Raw genomic sequence first — 20,132 nt, forward strand, 5'->3', positions numbered from 1 at the left:
CGGTGATCAATAACCCTCCCCAAACCCCCCAACCAGGCCACTTTCCCCACTCTTAATTAGCCTTAATTGGTTCATTAATAGCCTGAATTACAGTTATTAACATTAATTAGTTCATTATTAGCCTTTAATAAGTCTCTCATCAATCAATCGTTAATTCCAATAACGGATCAATAAAATATTGGTGATCAATAACCCTCCCCAAACCCCCCAGGGCACTTTTCCCCTCCCAATTAGCATTAATAATTCATTAATACCACTCCTTAGCCTCGATTAAAATTCATTAGCTCATTAATAATCGTTAATAACCCCCAATCAATCTGAACTAATTCTAATAAGGCATCAATAAAATATCGGTGATCAATAACCCCCATCCCACCCCCGTGACCCTTCTACACTCCTAATGAGCCTTACTTGCTTCATTAAAACCCCTCATTAGCCTTAATTAGTTAATTGATAGCCCTCACTGCCCTCAATTAGCATTAAATAATTAATCAATAACCCGCCAATCATTCAATTAATCAATCAATAATCAATTCTGACATTGGAGTGACCAAACGCCAGTGATCAATACCCCCCCCCCCACCTCTCCGGCCTCATTAGCGCTACATAGCACTCATTAGCTCCTTAATTGTCATTAACAACCGTTAATAATCACTGACAGCAAGGATCAGCGGTTATTGATCGATTATCAGTTACTGATTATCGATCGGTTATCGGTGATCAATACGTCACCCTGGGCATTGATCAGTACTGATCGGTTATTGATCAGTTATCGATTATCGATCAGTTATTGATTATTGATCGATTATCCGTTATTGATTATCGATCGGTTATCAGTGATCAATACGTCACCCGGGGTATTGATCAGTAGTGATCAGTTATTGATCAGTTATCGATTATCGATCAGTTATTGACTATTGATCAGTTATCAGTTATTGATTATCGATCAGTTATCGGTGATCAATACTCGCGTGATGACGGCATTGAGGTTCTTCTCCACAGCATAGAGCCGCACGCGGGGCATTGATCAGTACTGATCAGTTATTGATCCGTTATCAGTTATCGATCAGTTATTGATTATTGATCAATTATTGGTTATTGATCGGTGATCAATACTCACGTGACGACGGTGTTGGGGTTCTTCTCTACGGCGTAGAGCCGCACGCGGGTCCCTGCCTGCCGCGCCGCCCTCAGCACGGCCAACATCAGCGGGCCCCGCCCGGCGCCCAACACCGTCACCACCCTGCGGGAACGGGGCAAAACCACCCAAAATCGGGAAAATTCACCCCAAAAGCGGGGCGGGGATGCAAAAAACAACACCCCAAAAAAATCCCAGCAAAAAGAAACCCCAAAATTGGCAAAATTCCCCCCAAAAGCGGGGCGGGGATGCAAAAAAACACCCGAAAAAATCCCAGCAAAAAAAACCCCAAAATTCATCAAAATCCACACCCAAATCCACCCCAAAAATCTTCAAAATCCACCACAAAATCCACCCCAAAATCAACAAAATTCACCCCAAAATTCACCCGAAATACCCAAAACCATCAAAATTCACCCCAAAACCACCAATTTCACCCCAAAATTCACCCAAAAATCCCCCAAAAAATCCAAGCAGAAAAAAAACCAACCAAATCCCAAAAATTCACCCCAAGAAATCCCCCGAAATTCAACCCAAATTCATCCCAAAATTGTCAAAATTCACCCCAAAATCCGGTCAGGGACGCAAAAAACAAAAAAAAAAATCCCAGCAAAAAAAACCCCAAAATTCATCAAAATCCACCCCAAAATCCACCCCCAAAAATCGCCAAAATTCACCCCAAAATCCACCCCAAAAATACCCAAAACCATCAAAATTCATCCCAAAACCACCAAATTCACCCCAAAATTCACCCAAAAACCTCCAAAATCCACCCAAAAATCTTCAAAATTCACCCCAAAATCGGGTCAGGGACGCAGAAAAAAAGCCCCAAAATTCCCAGCAAAAAAACACCCAAATGCCAAAAATTCACCCCAAAAATCCCCCCAAAAATCCCTCGAAATTCAACCCAAATTCATCCTTCATCCCAAAATTGGCAAAATTCACCCCAAAACCGGGTCAGGGACACAAAAAACACAAAAAAAAAATCCCAGCAAAAAACCCCAAAATTCATCAAAATCCACCCCAAAATCCACCCCAAAAATCTTCAAAATTCACCCCAAAATCCACCCTAAAATCCACCCAAAAATTCCCAAAACCATCAAAATTCACCCAAAAGCCTCAAAAATCCACCCAAAATTCTTCAAAATTCACCCCTAAATCACATCAGGGACACAAAAAAACCCAGAAAAATCCCAGCGAAAAGAAACCCCAAATCCCAAAAAATCCACCCCAAAATCCCCCCCCAAAATACCCAAAAATCTTCAAAATCCACCAAAAATCCATCACAAAATCACCAAAATTCACCCCAAAATCCCCCTACAAATACCCAAAACCACCAAAATTCACCCCAAAATTCACCCAAAAACCCCCAAAAAATCCAAGCAAAAAAAAACAAACAACCAAATCCCAAAAATTCACCCCAAGAAATTCAACCCAAATTCAACCCAAATTGATCCCAAAATTGTTAAAATTCACCCCAAAATCGGGTCAGGAACGCAAAAAAAAACCCCAAAAAATCCCAGCAAAAAAAAACCCCCAAAATTCATCAAAATCCACCCCAAAATCCACCCCCAAAAATCTTCAAAATCCACCCCAAAACCACCCCAAAATCACCAAAATTCACCCCAAAATCCCCCCTCAAAAAATACCCAAAAATCTTCAAAATCCACCGAAAATCCACCCCAAAATCACCAAAATTCACCCCAAAATCCTCCCGAAATACCCAAAACTATCAAAATTCACCCCAAAACCACCAATTTCACCCCAAAATTCACCCAAAAACCCCCAAAAAATCCAAGCAAAAAAACCCCAACCAAATCCCAAAAATTCACCCCAAGAAATCCCCTGAAATTCAACCCAAATTCATCCCAAAATCCCAAAAATTCACCCCAAATCGGGTCAGGGACGCAAAAAACCCCCCCAAAAAATCCCAGCAAAAAAAAAAACCCCAAAATTCATCAAAATCCACCCCAAAATCCACCCCCAAAAATCGCCAAAATTCACCCCAAAATCCCCCCGCAAAATACTCAAAACCATCAAAATTCACCCCAAAACCACCAAATTCACCCCAAAATTCACCCAAAAACCTCCAAAATCCACCCAAAAATCTTCAAAATTCACCCCAAAATCGGGTCAGGGACGCAAAAAAAGCCCAAAAATTCCCAGCAAAAAAACACCCAAATGCCAAAAATTCACCCCCAAAATCCCCCCAAAAATCCGCCGAAATTCAACCCAAATTCATCCCAAAATTGGCAAAATTCTCCCCAAAATCGGGTCAGGGACACAAAAAACCCAAAAATAATCCCAGCAAAAAAAAAAAAAAATTCATCAAAATCCACCCCAAAATCCACCCCCAAAAATCTTCAAAATTCACCCCAAAATCCACCCCAAAAATCTTCAAAATTCACCTCAAAATCCCCCCCAAAATCCACACAAAATCCACACAAAAATTTCCAAAACCATCAAAATTCACCCCAAAACCACCAAATTCACCCCAAAATTCACCCAAAAGCCTCCAAAATCCCCCCAAAAATCTTCAAAATTCACCCCAAAATCGGGTCAGGGACGCAAAAAAAGCCCAAAAATTCCCAGCAAAAAAACCCCAAAATTCATCAAAATCCACCCCAAAATCCACCCCAAAAATTCCCACAAATCTTCATAATCCACCTCAAAATCCACCCCAAAATCAGCAAAATTCACCCCAAAATCCCCCCGAAAAATACCCAAACCCTTCAAAATTCACCCCAAAATCCAACGCAGGTATTGACCAAAATCCAACCCAAAAATACCCAAAAATGACCCAAAATTCGCCCAAAATTCACCCCAAAATCGGCTCCAGCACCCCTAAAACCCAAACCTCAAAAATGGGAAAATTCACCCCAAAAATGGAAAATTCACCCCAAAAATGGGAACCACTGGGGCAGATTTTGGGGTGAATTTGGGGGATTTTGGGGTGGATTTTTGGGGTGAATTTTGGGGTGAATTTTGGGGTGAATTTTGGGGTGCATTTTGGGGTGAATTTGAGGGATTTTGGGGTGAATTTTGGTGATTTCGGGGCGAATGTTGGGGTGATTTTTGGGGTGAATTTTGGGGTGAATTTGAGGGATTTTGGGGTGAATTTTGGGGCATTTTAGGGTGAATTCTGGAGCATTTTAGGGTGAATTTTGGGGTGAATTTGGGGGATTTTGGGGTGAATTTTGGGGGATTTTGGGGTGAATTTTGGGGTAAATTTGGGGCATTTTGGGCACTCACTGCACGTTGGTCTCGCCCTCCGCCTCAGGCACTCGGTCCTGCAGGCACTTGAAGATGGCCTGAAATCATGTAAATTTATGCAAAATTATGCTAAGACACACCAATTTATGCAAATCAGGGGCACGGCATCACCCAAACCACCCCCACCGGCCCTAACCCAGACAGTGGGCTTGGCCATGCAAATGAGAGCAGTGGCCACGCCCACCAAAGCCTCATTCAGCCAATTAAAAAACCGAATATATGCAAATGAGGAGCTCCGTTATGCAAATCGCAGCTGCATTATGCAAATTAGGGGTGCTTCTATGCAAATTACGCATATATATAGCTTAAATGGACTCTAAAAGAGGCATGGCTATGCAAATTAGGACCATTTTAGGCAAATCAGGGACTTTAATGTAAATTAAGATCATACCACAGCAAATAGCGTTGCGGTATGCAACTTGTAGAAGTCCATCCGAAAATCCTTCATTTTTTGCCTCACAATTGTCATGAGAAAAGACTACCGAAGGGTTAAAACTGCTGAGCCGGTTGGGAAAGAAAGTCTCCTGCTTATCTAGTGTGTTCACAAGTGATGTTTGCAGAACACGCCATGCTGTACTCGAAGGGGGCATGCTGCCCTTTTCTGGACAATTGAACTGGACTTTCTTCCAAACTCCTGAGCTGGCTGGACTGAGCTCTGGGGTGGCTCCCCCCCGCTCCATGAGAAGACCCCTCTTGCCTGTCTTCAACCATCGTGACAGACCAACTGAGATGAGAATCCCCTCATCAAGGAACCAAGAACCCCTCTGGCACCCTATTGTCACCCCCATGGCACCCCCATGGCACCCCCCTGGCAACCTCCGTCCAGAGACTGGGACTGCACTCCCTCCCCACTCAGGGAGGGGGAAAACTTAACGTACATGTGATCATTCGGCCATGTAAACAATGGACTTCTCCCCTCCATGGAAACCTAATTTCAGTTACCTTCCCCCAACCAAGAACAGTATATATATTGGGGTTCGGCCCGACTGTCCTTCGAGTACTCCCCAAGACGTGTACCAGCAAGTTTCGGCGGCGGGACCCCGAAGACATCACGTTTTGGTAGCTATACCCCATTCCCTGACCTCCTTTCCTCCCTTTATCCTTGTCTTACCCTTCTCTTCCCCGGATCCCTTAACCAAACGCATATTTAGCTGTGGTTATAATCAATAAATTGCACCTTGTTGATTTATTACTGCAAAACCCCTGTGCCTTGTGTTGGTTATTTTTGCACCCAAAAATCATTCGTCACCCGTTCATTTCGGGCGGACCTTCACATAATTGGCGTCACGGACAAGGATTCCAGCAGCCAGTGAGATTTTGCAGGTTTTGTGTAGTTTGTAACCTCTCGCAGACTACACACGCCAAAGCCAAATCTCACACTCGATTGAGCACACAGGCTCCGGAATTGACACAAAAGATTTTTCGGTGCAAAAGCAGGGAAAATTGTTACTGTCACTTCTGCTACTGACTTTACCGGCACGGACACTGACACTGATACTTCTCCTGATCCTGATATTGATGCTGTTACTGATATTGATACTGATATTGGTACTGTTGTTGTTGCTGTTGTATTTGAATTGAATCTGAACCTGTTACTGTTGTTTTTGAGCTGAATTTGAACCTGTTACTCTTTTTTACTGCTGTATTTTGTGTACCTGGACTGTCTAAAAGGGAAGGGACAGACTTGAAGTAATTAAGGAGTGCCTTTTAGACAGATATTGTCCCTTCACCTACACAGGGAGCGAGGGGCGGCGCAGCGAAGGCTGAGTGGCTTTTCCTGTTCTAGGTTTCTGGTCCCCTCACAGAGAGAACATTTGTGTGTGTGTGTAAGTGTGTGTGTCTAGACTGTCTGGAAAGGAAGGGACAATTTGAAGCAATTAAAACAGTGCCTTCCAGACAGATTTGGTTTCTTCAGCTATCTAGGGAGACAGAGTGGAATAAAAGTCTGTATGATTGTGTAACTTGAGTTCGCAAATCAGCTCCCTGGTATAGTCCTAGTCCCTTCACACAAAATGAGTGAAAATCTCAATCCTAAAGCAAAAGCTGACTTTTACACGTTGCTTGCTAAATACCATGCCAAACCGTCATCCGGCGGAGAAACTTGGGCAGAGAACAATTGGTTTAATTTGGAAAATGTCATTGATAGAATATGTTCTCTGCAACATGAATCAAAATTTAAAATGGGTAAAAATAAAAACATTCTTTGCTCAGTTCTTGGAGCATGTCTTACTGCAGCCATAGAAAACCGCTGTAAACGGAGAACTGAGGAAATGGTAATTATAGATTCCCTTCAAAATTTGGTTGAAATTTTGCAAAAACAGTTAAATGAGGACAGAAATGAAATTTACACGCTGCGAGCTGCTCTTAGGGAAGAACACACCAAAGCCATAGACAAAATCAACTCCTCTACAGAGGAGGAAGAAAAAGTAACACCTTGCATTACAAAGATTTATCCTTACAAAGAACTCGAGGCAGCAAAACAAAAAGAATCTGAAATAGCTAAAAATTGTGGGGAAAATTGTTGTCCTCATTTGAGACCTTTTATTAAAACTGAATATAATTACATTAATGATGAAGACATGGATCCCCACAAAACAACCAAACAAACACCATTCAGCGCTACCGAATTAGCTAAATTGAAAAAGGAATTTGGTCGCCTCCCCCACGAATCAGAAACAGAATATGTGTTCCGTGTGTCCCTCACTGGCGGAGACCAGATTAAGTTAACTGAACAAGAAGCCAGTGGTTACTGGGGACATGGTGTTTTCCTAACAACAGGAGATAAGCGTGATGCCTGGTCTCTAACACAACATGTAGCCTATTGGGCTGGGGGAATAAATCCCCTGGAAAGGGGTGATCCCTTAGCAATTGCCACTACCCCGACCAAATCCTAGAAAGTGTACAAAAAGCTGCATGTTTGCAAATGATTCATGAGAAAAAATTAATTCCTGGTTTTGAATCCCCAATGCAATTGCCTGTGAAGCCTGAAATTATGACCCCTTTAATTTGTGGGCTTCCAGAAACATTGAAATCAACTGCAATCACTATTCAGAAAACAGTTATGGCTCTAAGCCCAATAGATAGATTAGAAAGACTTCTTAACAACTCCTCTGATCAGTCTGAATCCACTGGCACTGCACCTTCACCCTACACACCAACACAGGCTCCCACAACACCATCTGACACATCTAATAGTAATCGCAAGACTTGGACATGGGGTGAGGTAGCAGTTGATTTAATAAACTATTGTAGACAGTATGGGCCTGTAAAAACCCTGGAAGAAAAATCCGAAAAAACAAAAGGTGTCCGGTTTATGGGAACCCCTGACGCTGAAAACATAGAACCAAGAAAACAGATTTCCAACAGACAACGCTGGTGGATGCTGGGAATAAAGAAAGGGGTTCCCCGGGACATCATGGATGGTTTACCACTTGAAAAATTGCAGAAAATCATAACTAACTGGAATTTTAAAAGAACAAATACCCAGCCTAGTGCCCCAATCCCCTCCCTCACCAGAAATTAACAAACACTCCTACCAATACACAGTTCAGTACACACAATGCATCACAGTCTTTCACACAGAACACAGGCAATGAGCCAAAGTTAACCCTTTCACAGTCTCTTCCTCGGAACCTGGGCAGTGAGGCTGCATCTCAGCCTCTCCCACAGAACACAGCCAGTGAGCCAAAATTAACTCTTTCTCAGCTTCTTTCACAGAACTTGGACAGTGAAACCCTGGCTGCGTGTCTCCTGAAAAGCGCCAGCAGTAAGCCGGAAGTAACTCTTTCGCAACTTCTTTCACAGAATCTAAGCAACATAACTGCCCTCCCGCCCGTGCCCCAAAACACAAACAGTGAATCTTCACCAACAGAGCTTTCGGGAAACTAATATCTCCACCGCTTACAGGTGAGCGAAGGGGTGGAGATTGGGTTTACTTACGAAGGCTCACAAAAAATAAATCAGGAGACATGTTAATTACAGCAATCACGGGTCCAAAAAAGGTTCTGGTAACCTACATTGTTGATACGGGAGCCCAGATCTCTGCACTAACACATAGAGATGCCCAGAAGTGTGGAGCTGTTCCAACAAAAAAGCAATGCTACGTTCTTAATGCTTTAGGAACCATAGAACCCATGAACGTTGCTTTAGTCAAAATAACACTCCCGGGAGAAGAAAATCAATTGATTGTCAAAATGGTAATTGGGGACATACCGAATAATCTGCTAGGGATGGATGTCCTCTCAGGAAAGCAGTGGGAAGACACTGAGGGTTTCCTGTGATCTTTTAGTACTCCACAACTTAACATTAGACTGCTTCAGACCACACCCGCACTGCCTTACAGTAAAACAATCAGTGTGAAACAGTATCCCTTGCCTTCTGGAGCTAGAGAAGGCATCAAACCTGTTATTCAGGAATTGCGTGATCAAGGAATAATTATTAACACACACTCCCCATACAATTCACCCGTGTGGCCAGTCCGAAAGCCTAACGGGAAGTGGAGGCTTACGGTTGATTACCGTAGGCTGAATGCCAACACTGACCCTCTGACTGCAGCAGTGCCAAATTTAGCTGAACTCATAACATCAATACAAGAAAAGGCTCACACAATCATGGCAACCATAGATGTTAAAGACATGTTCTTCATGATACCTATACAGCCAGAGGACATGGATCGCTTTGCATTCACATGGGAGGGACAACAGTACACATTCACCAGACTCCCTCAGGGATACAAACACTCTCCAACACTAGCACACCATGCTTTAGCAAAAGAATTAGAAAAAATACCTAAACCTGACACTGTAGCTGTGTACCAATACATTGATGATATTTTGGTAGGAGGAGAGGAAATTAAAGAGGTGGGGGATCTCCTGCAGAATATAATCTCTCATCTGGAGAGCCTTGATTTAAAGATCCCCTCAGAGAAAATCCAAAAGCCTTCTCAGGAAGTGAAATTCCTGGGAATTTGGTGGCGATCTGGCAGCACATGCATCCCACCTGACACTTTAACTTCTCTAGAGCAGATGAAAATGCCTGAAAACAAAAAAGACCTCCAGCAAGCCTTAGGACTGTTAGTATTCTGGAGAAAACACATCCCAGATTTCTCAATCATTGCTAGGCCCCTTTACAATTTACTGAGGAAAGGAATCAAATGGGATTGGACTCCCTCTCAGGAGGAAGCACTGCAGTTATTGATTTTTGAAGCCACTGCACATCAGGCATTGGGGCCCATCCATCCTAAAGACCCTTTCCAAGTGGAATGGGGATTTGCCTCCTCAGGGCTATCAATACACATCTGGCAGCGAGGTCCCGAAGGCCCAACAAGGCCTGTCAGCTTCTTTTCCCGTGGTTTTAAAGATGCTGAAAAAAGATACACTACCTGGGAAAAAGGATTGTTTGTTGTTAGCTTAGCTCTCATTGAAGTAGAAAAAATCACACGGCAGCAAGCTATCATCTTGAGAGGTCCCTTCAAGGTAATTAAAGCTGTCACAAATGGGACCCCTCCACCTGACGGCATAGCTCAAAAGTCGTCAGTCAGGAAATGGTATGCTCAAATAGAGTATTACTGCAATAGCTTTCCTGTCACAGAAGGTGCTGCAAAATTCTTAGCAATACAAGATACTGAGAGCCTAGATAGTAGCCAAGACAAACCTGCTTCTGTAATAAAAATAGCACCACCATTCTCACCTGAAATAGCAGCAAACTGTTGGTTTACAGATGCTTCCTCAAAGCGGGAAGGAAAAATTTGGAAATATAAGGCGGCTGCCTTACATATTTCATCTGGTGAAAAGATTATCACAGAAGGGGAGGGCAGCGCTCAGGTAGGAGAACTCATAGCCCTCTGGAGTGTTTTCCAGCGTGAGGCACAAAACACTTCTCCTGTTTACATCTATACTGATTCATATGCGGTATACAAAGGCTGCACTGAGTGGCTCCCTTTCCGGCAACAGAATGGCTGGGAAGTTAACAGAATCCCAGTGTGGCAGAAAGATAAGTGGAAAGAAATCCTAGAAATCACCAGTAAAGGAAACTTTCTGGTTGGTTGGGTAGCTTCTCATCAAACTGATGGGAATCAAGCAGGTGAATGGAACAACAAAGTTGATGAACTAGCAAGGCTTAGCCCCCTGAAAAAAGAAACTATCTCAGAGGATTGGAATCAACTGTTAGAATGGTTACATGTAAAAAGGCAGCACACAGGTGCCAAAGATCTGTACCAGGAAGCACACGCCCGCGGCTGGCCAGTCACCAGGGAAATGTGTAAAACATGCATATCGGCCTGCGAACAGTGCCGCAAGCGACTGGAAAGGCATCCTTTAGAGGATGACCCTCTGCATTTGAGGAAAGGTAAAGGCTTGTGGGATGCGTGGCAGATAGATTTTATTGGTCCTTTTAAGAAATCAGGAGGTAAACATTTTGTGTTAGTAGGAGTGGAAATTGTATCTGGGTTAGTACAAGCTGATGCTTTTAAAAGGGCCACAGGTGAAAATACAGTTAAAGCTTTGCAGGGGTGGTTTGGAACTTTTCCAAAGCCGCAAGAAATTCAGTCTGACAACGGGTCTCACTTTACTGCCAAGGTGGTTCAGGATTGGGCCAAAGCCGAAGGCATAAAGTGGACTTTTCACACTCCTTACTACCCTCAGGCTAACGGGATTGTAGAAAGGACAAATGGCCTTTTAAAGCGGTTCCTTAAGCCCCACAAAGCCAGCTGGGACTGTCGACTGTGGGAGGCTATTAAAGGGGTAAATAGCAGGTGGGGGGTGAACGGCTGCCCCAAAGTCACTGCCTTTTACCCCACACCTCCAAGCATCATCCCTTCGCTGGAAGGTCCCGACGATGCAAACAATCCATCACATTACCCTGGACAACCTGTCTTAGTGGACCTCCCCACGGTGGGTGAGGTACCACTTGTACTGAAAACCCCTCTGAATAAATATGCATGGGTAGCCTCTGACGCTCTTGGAAAAGAGCACCGCATACACACACGCTGGATAATCCCCTCATTTTAAACTCCTTTCTGCCTCTCAGTGGCAGGATTTTTTATTGTTCTTGCTTTTACAGGTGAACCCCGAGGGACATGAGAGTCGTCTGAAAACATGATAACCTTGCTAATACTTTTCTGCATTTTACCGCAATTTCATGGACAACCACCTGGTGAGCAGCTGTGGCTTGAAGCCATTGCTCAACACACCAGTGCCCTTGGAACCTATCCTAAAGGCCATTACCCGAGCCTGGCAACCCTAGTGCAGCATAACTCCAAGGTGTACCGCCCGAATGAGTGGAGGTGGGACCAGAATGAGTTGATGAGAACCCTTACGGGAACGGTTGGTGAGTCAATTGTGGTAACATGCAGAAAAGTGGAAGGAACCCTCCATGAAAAGGCCACCTCCATCATAATTGCTGGAAATTTTATGGAAGCAGGCGGAAGGAATTATCTGAACATCCCCTCAGCAAGATTGTGTCCCACAAAGAAATGGGGGTGTTCCAAAATAGAAAGTCCCCTTACTCTGTGTTGCCGCCAGGAACATGTTGGTAGTTATGTTTCTAGTGCCAAAACCACCAATGTTGCAATTACAAAAGATTGTAATGATGAATCACTTGATTGCTGGTACAGTTTTACTTTAGCCAAACCCACTTACGTGACATGTCGCTGGGAGAATGACACAGCTAGTCCACTAGGACTGAGAGGCTTGGTTTACACATTTAAGATAAACACTGTACCACAACCCACACCGAGTGCTGTAATTACACTCTCTCAGACCCTAAGTGAGAGCCTTTTTTCTAACTTCACATCCCGAATGGCAGGAGCAGCAGGGAACTCTTTTGAGTGGCCCTGGTCTCATGCCTTCCTGCAATCCACCGGATCTATGGGAGATGTCACGGGTCTGAACTTGCTAACAGTAGTTACACATGAGGATATGTTGTACACCAGACAAGAATGGGAAAGACGCAAAACCTGGCAGGTTCATGGAGTAGTGGGTGAAAAAATTAGTGTTGGGTGCCGAATGGTTAATGGGTCTAATTACAGCAAAGCGAGGTCAATCAGTGTTTCCACAGATCGGAAAAACGAACAGCAGCAAATCTGCACGCACCCAAGCGTACGGGATTGCTGGTACAGTTTCACATTAACCGGCACTACAGAGGTAATTTGTCTCTGGGCCAAGGATACTCAAGGCCTTTCTTTTAAATTTGTAATTAATGTTGAAACCACTGTTCCCACTGTCGCCACTGTTACCACTTCACCCACACCCCCGGTCACACTCATCCTGATAATTTTCGAGATTGGACCTTATGTGATCAGGAAAACTGGCCAACAACAAATATTGTTCAATCCGGCATGGTCTCTCAAACAGGTCAAATTGCTAATGCAGAACAATGTTTCAGATATTGAACCAGCCTGTTCTCCGTTCCTGCAAACCTCTTTTGAAGGCTGGACCACTTGGCTTCGAAAACGAAGCTCCTTTAAGAGGACACCAAGGGATGTGACCGGTGTTGTGGGTACAGGATTGGGAATTCTGAATAGCATTGACTCTGAAGTACTAATGAACAAATTGGCTGCTACAACTAAGGATCTGGCTGGATTGCAGCAACCACTGAGGTCATCTCTGTCAGCCTTAGGTACACACCAGTGGCTGCTGTCAAACATTTTGCCAAATTGGGAAAAAGTGAATGTGGATGATCACAAATTGGTAATTGATGCACTTAGTGCTACACAGAACAATGTTTCCTTAGCCCTCAGCTGTATCAAGGCACAATTGTGGATGCAATCTGTCTCTGCTGCAATCATAAGAGAGGGCGAGGAAGGCACCTTCCCCACAGAAATTCGGAAAATAATTTGGGACAGTACCACTGAATTTGAAAGAGAATTCCAATCCTGGTGGAACCTGGTGAACTTTACCTATGACCCCATTTCAAACACAGCCACTGCTTTTGTCCTAACCATACGCAATGCCTCTGTACATTTGGTCTTCCCTGTTATTGCATTAGGATTAAACCATGACGGAGCTGTTCTCTATCCTACTGAACATAGGGGATGGGCCCGTCAGGTTGATGACAAATGGCAAACTGTTAACCTGGAAACTTGTATTGTCCGAGAACAGCAAGGGTTTATCTGTGAAAGCAATGCAATTGTAGCTCAGGATATCTGTTTGGACACAGAGCAGAACATCTGTCATTTCGAGATGCGTCCACATGAGGATACCCAGACAGTTCTTATATACATAGGCAATGGCTGTGCATGCTTTAGAACGACATGTGATTCTGTCTTTGTAGAAGATGTTGTGGTAGATGCGAAAAATCATTCAAATTTTTGTGCTTGTAACTTTACTAAGATAGTAGGATGCGATTTCTCTTATGAAGCTCCAGTCACTTCTCACCACCTACTGCAATCCAACTACACGCTGATCCAGAAGCTGATGCCCACTCCTATCGGAATGAACCTCACCCTCGTGAGACAACTATTGCTCCATCAAGACCTGATTGACATCCTCAAGAAAATCAAGGAGAGCGGACAGAAGACTCTGGTGACTGTTCATCACAACGTGGAACAAATACACCGGGTTATGGAGAGGGTAAAGCAGGATGCTGAGCATAGGTGGTGGGATACTCTTTTTGGGTGGTCACCTACTGCCACAGGTGTTCTGAACAATGTGTGCCATCCAATTGTTGTTCTTTTGATCCTAGTTACGCTTGGCTTTATCTTGTCAGCAGCCCTATTCATTTTGAATTGGAGAATGATGAAAAAGCTTAAGAAACTGTCAACTGTAGTCAATGCACACCGCTTAGCTGATGTACTCAGTACAATAGATGTCCCCAAAACATTTGATACGAAACGGTTATGAATCAGGCATATGTGCTTTAGAACAACTTCTTGAATATCAAGTATGATTTACAGAAAGTTACTTTAATTCTTAGAAAATAATTTTAAAAGATGATGATTATATTATGATTTATTTGTTGTTTTGATTATTTGTGATTTGTTTTAATCATTTTGAAATTGTTAAACAAATGATGTTGCTTTAATTGATGAATATTTTTTGAAATTGTTAAAATTAATCATAATTTTTTGAAATCGTTATAACAAATAACCACGTGTGAAATTGTTATGATGGATCAATATTAATTATGTTTATGTTTGTTGATTCCCTTTTTCCCCTCTTTCTTTTCCTTCTCTTCCCCTTTTATCCCCTCTCCCATGTCATCCCTACTTTTCCGGGGTTATGCTACCGACGTGCAACGAGTATCAAAGACACTCTAGAGCTCTGCTGATGAAGATTCCTCAAGACAATCGTGAGTCACGGGGTCGTGTAGAAGTCCATCCGAAAATCCTTCATTTTTTGCCTCACAATTGTCATGAGAAAAGACTACCGAAGGGTTAAAACTGCTGAGCCGGTTGGGAAAGAAAGTCTCCTGCTTATCTAGTGTGTTCACAAGTGATGTTTGCAGAACACGCCATGCTGTACTCGAAGGGGGCATGCTGCCCTTTTCTGGACAATTGAACTGGACTTTCTTCCAAACTCCTGAGCTGGCTGGACTGAGCTCTGGGGTGGCTCCCCCCCCCGCTCCATGAGAAGACCCCTCTTGCCTGTCTTCAACCACCGTGACGGACCAACTGAGATGAGAATCCCCTCATCAAGGAACCAAGAACCCCTCTGGCACCCTATTGTCACCCCCATGGCACCCCCATGGCACCCCCCTGGCAACCTCCGTCCAGAGACTGGGACTGCACTCCCTCCCAACTCAGGGAGGGGGAAAACTTAACGTACATGTGATCATTCGGCCATGTAAACAATGGACTTCTCCCCTCCATGGAAACCTAATTTCAGTTACCTTCCCCCAACCAAGAACAGTATATATATTGGGGTTCGGCCCGACTGTCCTTCAAGTACTCCCCAAGACGTGTACCAGCGAGTTTCGGTGGCGGGACCCCGAAGACATCACGTTTTGGTAGCTATACTCCATTCCCTGACCTCCTTTTCTCCCTTTTTCCTTGTCTTACCCTTCTCTTCCCCGGATCCCTTAACCAAACGCATATTTAGCTGTGGTTATAATCAATAAAATTGCACCTTGTTGATTTATTACTGCAAAACCCCTGTGCCTTGTGTTGGTTATTTTTGCACCCAAAAATCATTCGTCACCCGTTCATTTCGGGCGGACCTTCACAAACTATAATAATTAATATGCAAATAAGGTCATGAATATGGAAATAAGGACTGTCACGTGCTTGCATTTAATGGTGTTAATGCAAATTAAAGCAGTAATTATGCAAGTCATCTGTTAAATTATGCAAACTAAAAGAAAACCACACAAAAAGCTGACTAAATTATGCAAGTCACCAATTAAATTATGCAAATCACTCACAAATACATGCAAAATAAACACAATATGCCAATCAGCAATTAAGGTATTCAAACCTATAACTAATCAATAATTAACACAAATCAACACCGATCAAATAATGCTAATTACCCCCTAATTTATACAAGTAATTATAATAATAAAAATTTTAAAAATTTTTAAAAAGCATTAAATATAAATATAAAATAATAATAACAAATTATTTTATTAATATTATAATCATAAATATTCTATTTCTTATTTTACCGCAATATCGATTATTGCGCTGCCGATTAATTCAGCATTGGTTAATTTGCATAAATCAGTGATTCATTTATGCAAAATTTTTTTCATAAATCAGTGATTCATTTATGCAAATTAAGGCAGAGTTGGATCCAAGGCGATGAATAAGAAGGGAGGCGCCCATGCAAATTAGCCGCATGAATATGCAAATAAGGGGAAAAGAGGGCGGAGCAAAGGGGGAAGGAAGGGTTTGGGGTATGCAGATGAGATGCAAATGAGGGGGTGGTACCTGCTGGTATTGGCAGTATTTGATTGGATCCTTCTCGACGCCCTCGTAGGTCTGAGACTCCAGGTTGTCCATCAGGGGCTGCTGAGACCCAAAATCCGCGGAATTCACCCCAAAATTCACCCCAGAAATGGGTAAAAAGTCACCCAGAATTCACAAAAAAATTCCCAAAAATTCACCCAAAAACTCCCCCAAAATTGGAGAAATTCGCCCAAAATTTCACCCAAAATTCCACCCAAAATTTCCCCAAAATTCCCCCAAAAATCGACACCAAAATTTCCCAAACTGTCCCCAAAATTCCTCCAAAAATTGACACAAAAATTTCTCAAATTTCCCCCAAAATTCCCCCCAAAATTCCCCCCAAAATTTCCCCAAAAATTGACACAAGAATTTCCCAAATTTCCCCCAAAATTCCCCCCAAAATTTCCTCAAAAATTGACACCAAAATTTCCCAAATTTTCCCCAAAATTCCCAAAAACTTTCCCCAAAAATTGCTCAAAAAAATCCCAAAATTCTTCCAAAGTTCTGGAGGGACTGGGAGGGACTGGTTTATACTTGTTTATACTGGTTTATACTGGTTTGTACTGGGAGGGGACTGGGATCAAACTGGGATGTACTGGGAGGGACTGGTTTATACTGGTTTGTACTGGGAGGGGACTGGTTTATACTGGTTTGTATTGGGAAGGACTGGTTTATACTGGTTTGTACTGGGAGGGGACTGGTTTATACTGGGATCAAACTGGGATATACTGGGAGGGAACTGGGATGGACTGGGAGTTACTGGTTTGAACTGGGACAGGTTTTGGGGTTACTGGGAGTTACTGGTTTGGGCTCAGGGGTTCCCAGTGGGTTACTGGTTTGAACTGGGAGGTTACTGGGATGGACTGGGATGAACTGGGATCAAACTGGGATGAACTGGGATGGACTGGGATGAACTGGGATGGACTGGGATCAAACTGGGATGGATTGGGATGAACTGGTTTGAACTGGGAGTTACTGGTTCGGGGTTTTCCCTTACTGGGAGTTACTGGTTTGGGGTTTTTGGTTACTGGGGGGTTACTGGGCTGCATTGGGGGTTACTGGGATGAACTGGGATGAACTGGGATGAACTGGTTTGAACTGGTCCATACTGGTCTCACCTGCAGCGGGCTCTGCAGGTAATCCTCGTAGCCCCTGGCGTAGAGCTCGTAGGCCGAGGACGGCGGCCGGTGCTGGCCCAGGTGCTCCAGGTACTGCAGGTACCCGGCCAGGGGGCGCCCGCCGTGCCGGGGGCTGCCCTGCACCACGATCTGCACGTCCAGCTGCGGGGGAAACCAGCACAAACCAGTACAGACCAGTACAGACCAGTACAGACCAGTACAAACCAGTATGGGCACAAACAACAGAAAAAACCCCGAAAAAATCCCCAAAAATCCCAGTTTTTCACCATTTTTTGCCCATTTTTTGCCATTTTAAAGCCCCAAATCCGCTCCCAGCTCATCCCAATCCCAGTATAAACCAATATAGACCAGTACAAACCAGTACAGACTATATGCTTACAAAAAACAGAAAAAACCCCAAAAAACCCAGAAAAAACTCCGAAAAAATCCCATTTCTTCACCATTTTTTGCCCATTTTTCGCCATTTTAGAGCCCCAAATCCGCTCCCAGCTCATCCCAATCCCAGTATAAACCAGTATAGACCAGTATAAACCAGTATGGTTACAAAAAAGAGAAAAAACCCCAAAAAGTCCCCCCAAAATCCCATTTTTGGCAATTTTTCGTCATTTTAAAGCCCAAAATCCGCTCCCAGTTCATCCCAATCGCAGTACAAACCAGTATAAAACCAGTATAAACCAGTACAAACCAGTATGGACCAGTATGGAGCAAAATATCCCAAAAAAACCCCCGAAAAAATCCCGAAAAAATCCCTTTTTTTTTTCACCATTTTCCCCCCATTTTCCAGTCATTTTTTCACCGTTTTCCCCCCCACTTTTGGTCATTTTTTCATCATTTTTTCACAGTTTTTTCTCCATTTTTCCCCATTTTTTGGTCACTTTTTCACCATTTTCCCCCCATTTTTTGGTCACTTTTTCACCATTTTCCCCCCCATTTTTTGGTCATTCTTTTCACCATTTTTTCCCCGGTTTTGGTCATTTTTTTCACCATTTTTTTCCCCGGTTTTGGTCATTTTTTTCACCATTTTCCCCCCATTTTTGGGCATTTTTTTCACCATTTCCCCCCCCCCATTTTTTGGTCATTTCTTTCACCTTTTTTCCCCCGTTTTTGGTCTTTTTTTTTTACCATTTTCCCCCCATTTTTGGTCATTTTTTCCCTATTTCCCCCCATTTTTTCCCATTTCCCCCCCCCCCATTTTTGGGTCATTTTTTCACCGTTTTTTCCCCATTTTTTTGGTCATTTTTCCCCCCCAATTTTGTGGTCATTTTTTCACCGTTTTTTCCCCTTTTTTTTGGTCATTTCCCCCCCCCCCCCCATTTTGTGGTCATTTTTTCACCGTTTTTTTCCCTTTTTTGGGGTCATTTTTCCCCCCTTTTTTTTGGTCATTTTTTCCCCCATTTTTTCACTCATTTCTTTGCCATTTTTCCCCCATTTTTTCCCCACATTTCCCCCATTTTTAACCCTTCGCGTCCCATTTTTCTGGGTCATTTCCTCACCGTTTCTTCCCGTTTTTTCACCGTTTTTCGCCGTTTCTTCGCCCTTTTCCCCCATTTCCCGCCCTCCCGGTCCCTCCCAGTACAAACCAGTACAAACCAGTACAAACCAGTACCTTGAGCAGCTGTCCCAGCAGTCGCTGGTGGCCCCGGCCCAGCACTGGGAACCCTTTCTTGTTGGTGAGGAAGAGGCAGGTGGGGAGGAAGGCCGCGCGCACGGGTTCGCCCAGCCAGCGTGCCAGGGCCTCGGGGGACGGCAGGTCCGGCCCGATCTCCAGCGCTGGAAACCAGTACAGACCAGGACAGACCAGTATGGACCAGTACAGACCAGTATGGACCAATAATGATAAAAAAAACCCCGAAAAAAATCTCATTTCCCCACCAATTTTTCGCCCATTTTTCACCATTTTAAAGCCCCAAATCTGCTCCCAGTTCATCCCAATCCCAGTATGGACCAGTACAAACCAGTATGGGCCAGTACAAACCAAAAAAGGAGAAAAAAAACCCCAAAAAATCCCATTTTACACCCATTTTTCGCCATTTTAGAGCCCCAAATCCACTCCCAGTTCATCCCAATCCCAGTATAAACCAGTAAAAACCAGTACAAACCAGTACAAATTGGTACAAACCAGTACAAACCAGTATGGACCAGTACAACCCCCCTAGGTGAAGCCACACCCATTCTGGCTTAAGCCCCACCCCACTCCTGTAGGCCCCGCCCATTTTCCTGTTAGCCCCGCCCCTTACCCAGTGCCACCCATTTGTTGTAGTCGAGGAGGGTGCGGAAGTTGTGCCACCTCTGGGGAACGGCCCAAAACAGCCCCAATTCACCCCAAATTCACCCCAAAATTCACCCCAAAATGCCCCAAATTCACCCCAAAATTAACCCCAAAACAGCCAAAGTTCACCCCAAAATCCATCCAAAAATATCCAGAATTCGCCCCAAAATTCACCCCAAAACAGCCAAAATACACCCCAAAATTCACCCCAAAATAGCCAAAATTCACCCCAAAATCCACCCCAAATTCACCACAATTCACTCCAAAATCCACCTGAAATTCACCCCAAAATTCACCCCAAAACAGCCCAAATTCACCCCAAAATTCACCCCAAAATCCATCCAAAAATATCCAGAATTCACCCCAAAAATCCACCTGAAATTCACCCCAAAATTCACCCCAAAATTCACCCCAAAACAGCCCCAATTC

At 43.7% G+C, this 20,132-nt stretch overlaps 1 protein-coding gene across 1 annotated transcript in view; it reads right to left on the minus strand.

Annotated features, from left to right (window-relative positions):
- Positions 1–1,116: 1,116 nt before the first annotated feature.
- The window catches only part of LOC132087211 (protein arginine N-methyltransferase 5-like), a 37,370-nt gene continuing 18,354 nt past the window's right edge, over positions 1,117–20,132 (minus strand). Inside the window, exons 5-10 of the mRNA XM_059493225.1 lie at positions 19,672–19,721; positions 19,041–19,204; positions 17,414–17,575; positions 16,278–16,355; positions 4,391–4,449; positions 1,117–1,243 (exon numbers count right to left, since the gene is read on the minus strand). Coding sequence (XP_059349208.1) covers positions 1,117–1,243; positions 4,391–4,449; positions 16,278–16,355; positions 17,414–17,575; positions 19,041–19,204; positions 19,672–19,721 — 640 coding nt within the window. The remainder of the gene's footprint in view (positions 1,244–4,390; positions 4,450–16,277; positions 16,356–17,413; positions 17,576–19,040; positions 19,205–19,671; positions 19,722–20,132) is intronic.

This window comes from Ammospiza nelsoni, unplaced genomic scaffold (assembly GCF_027579445.1).
Source record: "Ammospiza nelsoni isolate bAmmNel1 unplaced genomic scaffold, bAmmNel1.pri scaffold_55, whole genome shotgun sequence".
In the NCBI taxonomy this organism is placed as follows: Eukaryota; Metazoa; Chordata; class Aves; order Passeriformes; family Passerellidae; genus Ammospiza; species Ammospiza nelsoni.